General features: G+C 40.2%; 1 protein-coding gene across 5 annotated transcripts in view; it reads right to left on the bottom strand.

Annotated features, from left to right (window-relative positions):
- Window positions 1-13,112, bottom strand: part of Tpp2 (tripeptidyl peptidase 2) — a 66,534-nt gene that overhangs the window by 4,313 nt on the left and 49,109 nt on the right. For 2 of the 5 annotated variants that reach the window (XM_004858577.3, XM_004858579.3), the window contains 4 exons: window positions 9,475-9,626; window positions 3,656-3,752; window positions 2,492-2,622; window positions 449-656 (listed from right to left, as the gene is read on the bottom strand). In XM_004858577.3, coding sequence (XP_004858634.2) covers window positions 449-656; window positions 2,492-2,622; window positions 3,656-3,752; window positions 9,475-9,626 — 588 coding nt within the window. Of the gene's footprint in view, window positions 1-448; window positions 722-2,480; window positions 2,623-3,655; window positions 3,753-7,973; window positions 8,200-9,474; window positions 9,627-13,112 lie in introns of those variants that run through there. The other 3 variants (XR_002387419.2, XM_013077326.3, XM_087193088.1) reach the window with 3 other exon arrangements.

Genomic DNA, 13,112 nt, shown 5'->3' with positions numbered 1-13,112 from the left:
TTACAGGCAAAATCCAAAAAGTTCAAAGTTATTTTTCCAAAGTGAGGTTTAAAATCAATTAGCTACAAATTGAGATAATTATTTAGAAGTTAAAGTTTTTGAAGAAAATAAGCAGTACTGAAACTAACCAGTATTATTACTCACTCCCGAATTAGCACATAAATCGGTGTGGGGAGGACTTACAACTTCAGCTTCCTACGTAATAACTGACGTAACTGAAAGGCTACTCCAGACATTCCCGAAATGTCTGCAGAATCACCGTGCTTGGCAGACACAGAACAATGGCAAGGCAGGACCACCGGCGGGAGCCAGGGCTAATGGACCTTCTTCGGAATGGCCTTAGCCGCCTTCCTTCCACTGACTCCTGGTCTCTTCTGGCAGCCAGTGAGGCACCTGAGTCTGTGCGGTACCCCAAGAGCTGTGCTAAAACAAGAAGCAGAAGGGCTACCTTGGTGTCAAAAAGATCAGTCCATTTTGTAGTTTCCCAAAAGGTTTCCGACAGAGAATCCAAAGTGCCCTCTCCTTCCTCTTCCTTCCCTTCCGCGTCCCCCGCCAGCGCTCCGTCGTGAGCCTGCGTGTGGAGCAGGTGGTCCGCCAGGGCACAGCCTTTGCGGCACAGCGCGTCCACTAGGGTGGACTTCTGTTTGTCCATGTCGCTGCACAGCAAATCCAAAGCAATCCACAGTCAGTAACACTCCTAGAAGGGTCCTCTTATCTGAAACTAAATGCATGGGTTTTGGCCTAAGATTCACATGCAGAAATACTGTATGTCCATGGACACAATTTATGCTGTACATCAAATAAAATTCCTTGTTAGTCAACATCAAATTAGTCACTGTATCCCGTACTCACTTTCTCCAAAAGTAAGACCTAGCTGGAGAAGACTGAGCCCTGAAAACTAGAGCTCGGAAACGCCGCCCCAGCAGCCATCGCTGCTTGCCTGCCTTACTGCTCTCCTGCGGCGGGGCGGGGGGGAATCGGCTGCTCTGTAAGGCAGGCGAGGCAAGGACAGGCTGAGCAGGGCCGGCATTTGCGATGGGCACACGCACGAAGCTGTCGCTCCGCTTTAGTCTGAGAACGAAACGCGCCCTGCCGATCGCTTGCAGCAGGCAGGATGCAGGGAGAATGAAAGGGCGGGAGCAGCCTGCAAGAACAGGCTTGCTCGCCCCCTTCCTGGCGCTGCACGTTAGCCAACGCACTCCACCTTTCGGAGCCCCTCTCCTTTGCACTAAGTGGCGGCTGAACATAGTCCCTACTCCACTAAATACGAAGAAGGCATCGTGTAAAAGCCCCCAGTGGTCCTCAGGGTAAGTCCCCAGCACTTACAAATGGCAGCTACACTTTCTAATATTACTATTGCTAATGATTAACAACAACAGAACCTGGCCATGTTTTCAAATTGTGCATTCCTTTGGAAAATATGAACCGATACCAATAATGGCCAAACAACCAATCTGAAATAAATTTTATTCTACTTGAAACTTACTACTTGTAATAGCAAGCGTTCTCGCAGTTTTTAGTCTAAGTATTTTATGAGGAAAAAATACTGCCCAAAGCAGATGGAATTATGGGACACTTTCAGGTAGCTCAAAGAGTTCTGGTTTATTATTTGTAATAACTCCAAAGAAACTATTTCCAAGCCTGTAAGTCAGTGATCCCATGCCCAAAAATAAGCCGCGTAACAGCGGCAACACCGACCCCGGGAAGGCCGTCACGGGTGATAGCGGAGCGGGCAGGGGCCCAGAGGCTCCACCCAAGCCTCGGACGGAGCAATCACGTCGCTCCGGGACCCAGTTAAGCTCCTCAATGTGCGCACAACATTTGTTTTTATAAAGGTGACATCATAAACTCCCCTCTTCCCTCCTCCCCAAGAAATACTACAGAGTTTCACAAAGCTAACGTTGTCAGAAAATAGCTTGGAACTTTATTGTTTTACTAAGCATCACAATTCGGTGTGGGTGTGGAGGGCCACACTGGGACTGAACCCCGAGTCTTCACAACTAGCTGCAGCCTGGACCCTTTCACTTTCAACTTTGAGACAAGGTCTCACGCAGTTGTCCAGGCTGGGCTCACGCTTGTGACTCCCGTCTCAACCTCCCAGGATGCTGAACTGTAGGTGCGTGCCGCCATGCCCTGCTCTCCCAAGCTAAATCTTTCAGTTTTCATGCTACTAGTCACTACACAGTTTTAATTCCAAATGGCGTTGTGCTTTGTCACATAAGCCCTAAGTGGACAGACTGCCTGATCACAGCTACGCATGTCCCTCCAGCTTGACAGTACCTAATGGTAGAGAGGACAAAGTACTTTCTTGGGCTAAAACTTGGAAGACTAAAGAAAATTATCATGAAATTTCTAAGGAGGGAGTACCCAAGTATTAATAATCCAGATATAGCAAACATCAGAAAAGAACATCCTCAATAATATTAGTCCCTAACATTAATACAAGTAACCGGAAATGAGATGCAAGAAAGATTATTTACTGGTTAGGTACTTTTTTATAGTAGCTGCATCTGGCCTGGGGTCAGTCTTCATTGCAATATAGACTGCTAGGGCTGTTTGATCTATATGAGAAATAACAGCATTTGCAGCTTCAACAATCTCATTGAGCCTTTTCATTCGTTCCTGAGGAAGAGAAGAAATAAAACAGTAGGTCAATTGGTGCATGAAGGCATTTTCATTCCTGTCGTCTCCACCCTGCGAACTGCAGTGCAGTGCGGGGGGTGGAACATGACACACAGGACGCTCACCTGGGTACAGCCCAGCGGCTCTGGGTCCTCTCCTATGTGATCTCTCCAACTGTGGCAGCTGCACACTCACATGCAGACACAAGAGCACCTAACGTGCATCCCCTGCTGTGACTCAGCAATGAGAATAAACCCAACACAAAGTCCTTAAAAATTGTATTTTTTTTAATGAAAGGAAACTCCTTTTCTGCATATCCTAAGATTTCAGAGCTGTGACTGGCTATGTTATTCCACAACACATGAAAGTAGCAGTTACAAAAAAAGCATTAGCTGATAAAACACATTCTTTCTAATCCATCATGGAAAACATAAAGGTAAGAGTAAATGAGATTACAACCAAGGCCTAACTATGATTACCATGTTGTTCCCAGCAATTGGCTTCTCTCCTGTCAAAGTCTGAAAGAGGTCTCCTTAAACACATTCTAGTTCACTCAAAACCCTTTGTGACCTCCAGTGAATATGGCTAGTCCTTTCCTACTGCGAACATAAGTTTCACAAAGCTAAAGCTGCCGGACAGCAAAGACAGCTAGGCGTGTTCAGATGGTCTGGAAGCATGAAGTCACTGAAGGTGTTTATATTTCCAACTGTCCAGGACCACTGTCTACTTGCTCCTTGCTCTTTAGTTTCAGGTCACAAAACAATCTGCAGGCTGTCTTCTCTACTCTTCCTTTCTCAGAGACCACGCAAACACTAACACACTATTTACTACCTACTAACTACATACTACTACTACTACTATTACTACTACTAAACTCATAATAGCGGCCAGTTTCTGTACTATTTAATAAAACTAGCTTACTAGGTCAGTTTGAGGACGTGTTTTCAGTTGGCAAGAAGACAAAAAAAGGATGTACTTTCCTTCGAATACAATAAATGAAATAAGATTTATTTAAAAAATAAACAAGCCCGACCTTTTCAGCATCCAACTGATGAAGCCGTGCAACGTACAGAGGAAGAAAAGTAGGATAGGTTTCCTTCAATTCATTATAAATGTCACTAGAATCCAGCCTATGTGTGTAAGAAAAGAAAAACACTATTTTAATCAAGTGTCTGTCTTCACTAGTATTTAATATTATTTGGAAATTCCAGCCAGTAAAGTACAGCATCAGTATGAAATACAAGCATAATCAATGACAGGATCATCACTCTTTGTGGGTAGTATTAAGTTTTTACTCAAAACACTACAGAAATCAAACTGAAAATTATTTCAATTCAGAGTTTGATATGTTTCTGATAAAACAGGCATCAGTAACTTCCTTCCATAACAGCTATAACTGGTTATTAAAAATGAGGAAAAACACATTCCTATTAAAAAGAAACACAAACAGCAAGAACAATTCTAAAAACCTTGAAATGTGGAAGATTTACATGAAGAAAATTCTAGTCTTGAATGAAGAGACATACCATGTTCCTAAATGAGGCAAATGAAAAACTCATGGTTCTTTTTGATTGTATGCATTACAATAAAAATAATCCGCTATTAACATCATAAGTACACCAGGAGACTCACTTGGAGGAAATTCACTTAAAATACCCGAAATTTTATAGTAGTAGTATAAATAAGACCAAGGTTGTCTGAGATTTTGATGTTGAAACTTTTTGTAAGAATAAATTTACTGTAGAGACAAGTCATGCAAGTATGCATAAATTCTTAGTATAAATAAATTAAGTTTTATATACACTTTCTTGACAATTATAATAAGAAAATACATATTAATGAGTTGTGGTTCTTTTTGTGTTTAGCACAAAAGTCCCTTAGAGACACATACTTTGAAATATTCTCACTTCCTGTATGCTGTATCTTGGGCACAGGCCTTTTGATTTAGACCAAGTTACTTACCTTTTGCACTTGTTACTTGTGCTTTTCCTATCTAAGAATCCTTTGCCTAATCCAAGGTCATGAAGATTTACCACATGTCAGTTTGAGCTTTAAATCTAGCCCTCTGATACAGATTGAGTTAATCTGTACACACGAGAGGCAAGGGTTCAAAGTAAAACATTTTGGAAAGATTATTTTTTCCTCATTGAGTAGTCCTGGCATCAGTACCCTTGTTAAAAACCAACTGATCAGAGACACATGGCTTTTCCTCTATTTCATTATCTGTATGTCTTCTTGTCTTTGTGCCAGCACAACACTGTCTTGTTTGGTAGTTAAGTTTTGAAATCAGGACATGTAAGTCCATTTTTTTTTCTTTTTCAAGACTGTTTGACTATTCTGGGTCTCCTGTAATTCTGTATGGACCGTAGAGTCAGTTTAATTTCTACAAAGTTGTCAGTGAGGATTTCGGGGTGGGGGGAGATTGTGCTTAATTTTCACATCAAAATGAGAGATTCTGTAACTATTAAATCTAATTCATGTGTAGGATAATTTTTCCATTACTCAGATTTTAATTTCTATCAACAATGTTTTATAGTTGTAGAGTATTATAAATTCTGTATTTTTTTGGTTAATTTATTTCTATGTATTTTTCTTTTTTGGTACCAGGGATCAAATATTTCTATGTATTTTTTTTAAATTTTATTTTTGATGTTATTGCAAAAGGAGTTGTTTTCAACTTCCTTTAAATGTTGATGTATCTGGACTTATTTCTAGCATTTTATGTTTCATCATCTATATGTTCTGTGACTTTTTTTGTTCCTTCTTGGCTTTCTTTTGTACAAAGTATTTTCTAATTAGCATTTAGAGTTCTTTAATAATGTTTTGAGGGGCCAGGGATTTATTTAGCTCAGGTGGTTCCACCACCTGCCCTGTAATCGCAAGGACCCGAGTTCGGAAAAAAAAAAAGTTTTGAGTTTGTTATTTTTTAAGTAATTGCTTACTACATAGATTTTGACTCAGAAGAGTCAGTGTCAGATTTTTCCTAATTCCATTAAGATGTGCAGACACTAACCTTTTATACCTCCATTTCCTCTTACTTGTGTAGTTTTATTGTCCCATATGTTACATTTGCTAAGGTCACAAACTAATCAGTTCATTGTTACAGTTACTTTACTATCTGGGTCATTTCCTTGGCCCAACACACTTTTGCTCCCATTCACATCCTTTGTGCTCTAATTAAAAAATATATGACACATTATTACATTTCACTGTTACAAGCCTAGTAATAAATGCATATAACACATTGATACGACTGTTTTAAATTAAGAAACAAAAGAACAAATATGCACTTATGCAGTATTTTACAATTCTATAATAATTACTTTTACCAGTGTTTTCTCCCCATCTCCACCAATGAGAACCCAAATTCCTGTCAGGTCACCTGCTTTCAGGATGAATTTTTTAATATTTCTTGGAAGTATTTCTTGTTAGCAATAAATCCTCATTATTTTTTATATACCTGGGAATGTCTATTGTGCTTTCAGTTTCAAAAGACAGTTTTGTTGGATGTAGAATGGAAAGTTGGGTTTTATGATGATTTTGAATACACTGTATCATTGACCATCACTGTTTCTGCTCAAAATTCAGCTGGTAACCTTACAGGGATTCCCTTGTAAGTGATAACAGCTCTTCTTCTATTGCTTTCAAGATTTTTCTATCTTTGACCTTCAACAGTTTTACCATGATACAGTCACTTGTCAATTAATGATGGGACACTTTATGAGAAATTCATTTTTAGGTGATTTTGTCACTGTTGTGGTCATGCTAAGAGTGTACTTACACAAACCTAGATGCATAGGCCAACATTCAGTGTAGCCCTTTAGAGCAATTAAAAGATGTGGTAAAGATGAGATACATGAGGCTACTGCCTCTGCTAATATGCATACTAATAGGAAACTTTTAAAAGTACATACTAGGATACTGCAACAATAAAAAGTATAGTACAGCTGCTGCCTGCTTTGCAGGCACAAGGTCCCGAGTTCGATCCCCAGTACCAAAACAAAAAAAAGTATAGCACAGTAAATACATAAATGAGTAACATGGTCAGTTGTCACTATTAAGTAATATGTACTGTACATAAATACATGTATTATACTGTTACGACTGTTAGCGAAGTAGGTTTATACCAGTGTCGTCAGAGTCACCTGAAGTTTTATGCTGTGCTACAGTAACACCAGGCAACAAGAACTTTTCATGCACAGTATAATCATGAGACCACTATCTTGTATGTGGCCCACTGCTGACTGAAACATGGTATGTGATTGATCAATCTGTGGACTTCTATTTTTACTTAGGGTTCACTGAGTTCCCTGGATGTGTACATTAATGTTTTTCAATAAATAAGCAAAGTTGTCAATCATTATGTTTTTCCTGTCTTGTCTATTGGTATTTATATGATATGTGTTCTGGTGTGTGAATGGTGTCCCATTTCAAGGCTCTGTTCATTTTTTTTTTACCCACCCCCCCCATCCCCAGTTTCTGAGAGCTCTTAGGTATAAACTTCTCCATCTTTGGTAGCAAATGAAGCCAGTTCCTTTGAGAAGAAATTAGGAGCTATCAGGTGTAAGACTTTCTTGTGCCTTATCAAAGAATCTCAGCATGACCTCCGGAGCAGGGTGATGCCCCTACTTTCAGAGCTAAGCACTTCTGATGAAGCATGGGAGCCTGAAGTCTCCTCCGCCTGCCTTGCCAGGGTGGAACCACAGCTTTCTAGGCACTGAGCCCCAGTGTTCCCCACAGTACTTCCCAAGGGGGGGATGGGGATGGGCAGAAGGGAGCCCCCACTTCCTGGGCACATTCAGCTAGCACGCAGCTATGTAACAGGCAGCTGGGCAGGACAGGAATAACCTCCTGGCTCCTCCTAGGCAGAGTCTTCCCTCTCACTATGAAGCGGGTTTACGGCGACACAAATCTGAAGTCAAGTTTCTTTCTCATGTGATTGGCAATGCAGTGGTCTTGGTTCAAATACCACAATATGTTCACTTTTCTTGCCAAATGTTTGGAGACATTTCTGAAAAGATATTTCCTCATATGCTGTGTGCCTTTAAAAACCTTTCCAGTGGATCCGGAAGGTTGTTTCTTTAAAAGATAATTTTCACTAGTTTTACAGGGGAGTAGAATCATGGGGCTCCCCAAACTGTCAAGCTGCAAGTCAATCTCTGCAATTTCACTCTTGGGAATTCATATCATATTCTCATCCACTTGTAATGTCCTACAGTCTGCCAAAGACTGGTATACTACTTTGACTTCTGGTGGAGACACAACCGAGGTTTAAATGAGAAGATGAATTCGAGTTGCCACCATAATGGGGTTCCTTCACAATAAGGGTTCTGTTCTCTCTAAGAACTCACAGCTACAAAGATGCCTCAAAAGCCAGCAGATGAGAACTGCCACAGAAAACTGGTGGTGAGAGAAATACTGTATAACAAGTGGAAAGAGCAACTAACTCAAACACACAGAACAAACTTCCACATAAAAAGTAAGACGAAAGTCAAAAAATAAGCTGGAGCTGGGCCGGGGATTCAGCTCAGTGGCTCCACCACCTGCCTCACTAGCGCAAGGTCCCAAGTTCGATTCCTGGTACCAAAAAAAGAAAGTTAGAGGACACGTGACAAATACAGAAAAGTATTAATATTTTTTAACTTTAATTATAAACTGACAAAAAAATCTAATATTCTGATAGAAGTATGGGCAAAGAACATCTTCAATTGATAGAAATTATACAATGTATAACGTTTTAATCACTTACCAGTTCAATTATTTAAACACAAGATGACCAAAAATTGCATTTAAAACATCTTTATAACAGGAAATATAAAAATGGAAATTTTATCAAATTTATTCAATACAAGAATCGACTGGTTGAAATGACACCTGCCCAAGTAATGCTGAGGATAGTCAGTACCTAAACAAACACACTGGTCAGGGATGCTCAGGGTAAATTGCTAAGTGGTTAAAAGCTCAACTTTGACAGCTAAAGAAATACAGTCAAAAACAGTATCTTGCAGTATGCATAAACAGCTGCAGGGTACTGAAATTATGTTTGCACTAGGATGAAATTTGGCAAAGATAAAGATGACTCAAAAATTAATACTTGATTCAGTAATTACACTATAATATCTGACGGAAGTTTTAAGAAATCTTTATGCATAAAAAGGTTTATCACAGCATTACAGAGAAAAACTATTAAATATATACGCTAAAGAAAATGTTTCAGTAGACTGTGTTGCAATCCATAGGAGCATAAACTATTTATGTAATCATTTAAAATAGTACTTTAAAAAGAACCAGGCATGGTGGCGCACACCTGTAATCCCAGCACTTGGGGAGGCTGAAGCAGGAGGATCTCTGAGTTCGAGACCAGCCTGGGCTACATAGACAGTTCAAGGACAGCCTGCACTACACAGTGAGACCCTGTCTCAAAACAAAAACAACAACAAAAACACTAAAAGGCCTCAGAAATGCTCACACTTGAAAGAAACTGGGACATAGTATTATTCATACCACTCTACAGAGAGAAGTAATGAAGGGATAATGGTTACCTTTGGAGGGTAGGAAAAGTTATTTTTCTTTTTCTTTCTATGCCCTTCAATAAGATTCTCTTCAGAAGCAAATTAGAATAAGTAATTACAATAAGAAAGAAGCAAATGAGAATGTGATTAAAATAAGAAAATATAAACATTTTATCACAAAAGCTAATTATAAAAATAAATATAAATACATAAAAATTAAAAACACTTGTAATTCTACCATCCACTGTTAACAGTTTTGAATATAATTTATGGATATACATGATTATTATAGTTGGGAAAATAAAATATTTAGGGGATTAAAATTCACTCAAAAACCTACTTTGTCATCCACTGAATTTTAAGATCTCGTAATGCTTCAGTAAACTCTTCTTTTAAATCTTTCTCTTTTTCTGAATCCTTTTCCTTATCTTTGCTGCCATTCTTAGTCTTTGTTGGTGGAGGTATTAGGTAGTAATGAACAGGGATTACATCCTGTGAATATGGAAATTCTTATATTAATACGCTTAACTTTATATTCTTTAAAATCATCTTCAGTAGCTGAATATAACATGAGTTGCACCTGAGTTGTCTACATCACATTCCAGATTCTAAGGGTCATAAAACATAAAAAATGCCAATCTACAATCACAGTAATTTTCTCCCAAACTTTAAAGTACTCATAGCTTCTCATAGCAACTTTAAAATAAAGGAAGTAAGAACATATTGTTCATTTCAGTATATGTAGTACTCTCAGCTTTAACTGACAGATTAATGACAAAAGCACATCGACCTTTCACATTTTAAATCTAAGCAGGGGAAGAAAGAAGTTCAAATTAAAAAGAGAAGAGACTGTTTCTAAACAGTTTTAAGGAGATATTTACTCCTTTATCCATGAAATCCACAGGACTCCTGGAGACCCCGCCATGTGCCAGTAACACTCTGACTGGGGAAGGAGCGGCAGCAGCGATTCCCTCTCCCACCCTGACACACACCGCACTCTAACGGGGAAGGCAGACAGTGAGCACACAAGCGAGGGAACCACTTCCGACAGACACCAGAGGAGATGAAGAAAGTAAAGCAGATTAAAAGGACAGACAGTGACTATTAGGTAAGGTGGGGAAACAAACACAGATAAAGTGGTTATAGAAAGCTAAGTGAACCTAATGACAAATGTGAATGAATCCAAGTAAACCTAGCTAACCTAACTGAAGAGAGAAGGAAGCCCATCTAGCACAGGAATTATTGTTTGAAGGCAGAAGAGAGCGAGTACAAAACCTGAGCTTGGTGTGTGAAAAGCACAGTTGTATACACGGAGAAAGTAGGCAGCAACCATAATATACAGGGTAGATGGAATGTAGTTTTTAAAAAATACAGATTTTAAGTACACAGACAAGCCTACCACAAGTTTTATGCAAGGTATTGATTATAGACATGATCACTAATTTTTGCTTTTTGGATTATATGGATTAACAAACTGTATTTGGTTTTTAATAACTCTTGTTAATATTTGGAGATTGAATCTTATAAAACAAAAGCAGAGGCACAAAAAAAAGTAGAGGCAGGAGAATAGGGTAGTAAGTGAACCCAGGAAGCCCTAGGGTGTGTAGGAAGCAGAAGACAGTGAGGAGACCTCAAATCCCTTTTGAAGGTAGACACAGTATTTGCTGATGGCATTGAAAACAATGGGAATGGGCAAGGCCAGCAAGGGTAGGAGATGTGGGAATTGTAAGAATTCTTGTTTGTAAATGCCTGAGAAGGACAGAAAGCAAAAATCTGGGGTCATAGAAAGGCCACCATCAAGCAAAAACGGAGCGACTGAGCAGAGATGGTGTGTGGCATGGACGCGGACGGACGCGACCAGGAAACCTGGCAGCAAGGAGCCTGCCGGGGCGGGGCCCTGGGCATGGGGAGGAATGGAGAGGGCTGCAGAGCAGGGTGTGGACAGGCCCACAGTGCTTCTGGCGTGTGCAGCTTTGAGGAGAAAAGAGAAACAACAACAGAGCGTGGCTCCATCTGTTCTAGAGCACGAAGGTCTTTTTCTTTCAAAAAGTGATGTGCTGTTTGGGAAGTGAAATGACACATTACACTTGCTAGATTTCTTTCAGGCACAGTAACTGGTTGTCCTTAAATAAACCAGTATTTATTAAGTCAATTTCTCAAATTATATCTTCAGATTTATATTAAAACAAAGTTTCTAGAATTGGAACAAACTATTACCAAGAAGACTTTTACTGTCCTCATCACAGTATTTGAGAAGAAACTTCAGAAAAATAGTATTGCAAGCCCCTATTCCCCCAAATAGGATTTTTAAGGTGTATGTCCTATATGAGTGTCTATTTTAACAAGGTTCTCAAACTCAGTTTGGGGTATGAAATAACAGTGAACATGAGGAAGTACTGCTGTAGTTCTAATAGTATTCATTCCAACACCACACAGCACTAGTGTCCTCACGACTCACTGGACCTGCAGAGGAATTCCGACGTGCGACACTACACAAATCCACACGCAGCCCACCGACTCCACTCCTCCCCTTCTTCTGATCGGAAGCCAGAGCCTGCAACAGGAAGGAGCTGGTGCGAAGCATAAGGCTGGGAACACAAACAGCTCTACCTCTTGCGCTCGCTCTTTCAAGCCCTTGCTGCCACCTCCGTCCTCTCCCTGAGCGGTCAGCGGGTGCTGACCCGGGCGGGGCCATGGGAAAGGGCCTGCACAATCCGGGCCCGTGAGCTCCCCCCAGGTTCTAGGCGGACAGGCTGCCTGCGGGTCACCGGCTGGGCCCTCGGGACCTGCGGGACCCGCCTCAGGGTCTGACGTTCTGCTCCTCTGGGGAATCCTGGTCTTCACCCCCACTGTGCGGGCCGTGCCCGGCATTGCTCGGCAGGCCCCATGCGCTCCACAGGCCTGGGCCTCTCCTGTGTTCTGGGCTGGGGGACGGGTGGGTGAGCTTCCGGGAAGGAAGCCTCTGTGTGGAGAGGCACTGCCTCCTCTGAGCTCGGAGGAGAGGCATTTGCTAGGACTGTTTAGTATAGAAACTAGAACATAGAACTGAATTTAAAATGAGCAATCCGTTAAAATTAATTTATAATAAACAACAATAGCAAAGACCTATAAAATTAGAAGTCCTACCATGACAAGCTTAAACTATCCCTAAAAATACAAAAGGGAAGAAAAGTTTGTAATGAATTATCTGAGGAAAAAAGATCAAGCCTTTTCAATTAGTACAATTATAAACGTTAGTATAACCCTACAAAGCATTTCAGGACAAGTTTGTATTATTAGTCTTTTTTCTTTTTTTTGAGATTGGTCTCGCTATGTAGTTCTGGCTGGTCTTGAACTCACTACATAGGCCAGGCTGGCCTCAAACCCTCAGTGACCATCCTGCCTCAGTCTCCTGGGTGCTGAGGTTAGAAGTATGCACCACCATGCCTGGCTAAAATGTTTTATTGTTAAAAATTATAAATTTGGTAGCTGAGGGTATAGCAGCTCGGTGGGAGAGTGTTGCTTAGCACATGTCCCTGGGTTCGAGTCCCAGGAACACCCCCTCCTCTGCAATATGGTAGTTTTATTTTCTAATCAAAAGAAAAATGGAGCTATTTTTCATTGTATTGTCATAATCATTTGTTCATTTTATAAATGAGTATTCTTTCAATTTACCTCTCAAAGACTTAGTGCAGGGTCAGTTTAGTAGAAATGACTTTGTACATTAAATCTTTGGCAATCTTGATTGTGGTTTAAAAAGATAGTCCAAAAAACCCTTCAAAGCAGAAAAGCTATGAAGAGCTCTCTTTGGTAGATACCTAAAGTGTTTCAGTAGTGTTCAAATTGAAAAATATTCAGTCACGCTCATCAACTAAACCAATGACCATTCTTTGTCCAGCATAACATATTATCATTTAAATTCTATTCAAAAAATATAATTTCTTAGGTTCTCAAACTGACAGCCATAACTTCATAAATTAAGTTTTATGCAAAGTATTA

The sequence above is a fragment of the Heterocephalus glaber genome, unplaced genomic scaffold (genome assembly GCF_053883595.1).
Source record: "Heterocephalus glaber isolate CG9 unplaced genomic scaffold, H.glaber_assembly_v1.0 deba00001579, whole genome shotgun sequence".
In the NCBI taxonomy this organism is placed as follows: domain Eukaryota; kingdom Metazoa; phylum Chordata; class Mammalia; order Rodentia; family Bathyergidae; genus Heterocephalus; species Heterocephalus glaber.
The sequence above is the reverse complement of the archived record's forward strand: the minus strand, read 5'-3'. Positions and strand labels throughout refer to the sequence as shown.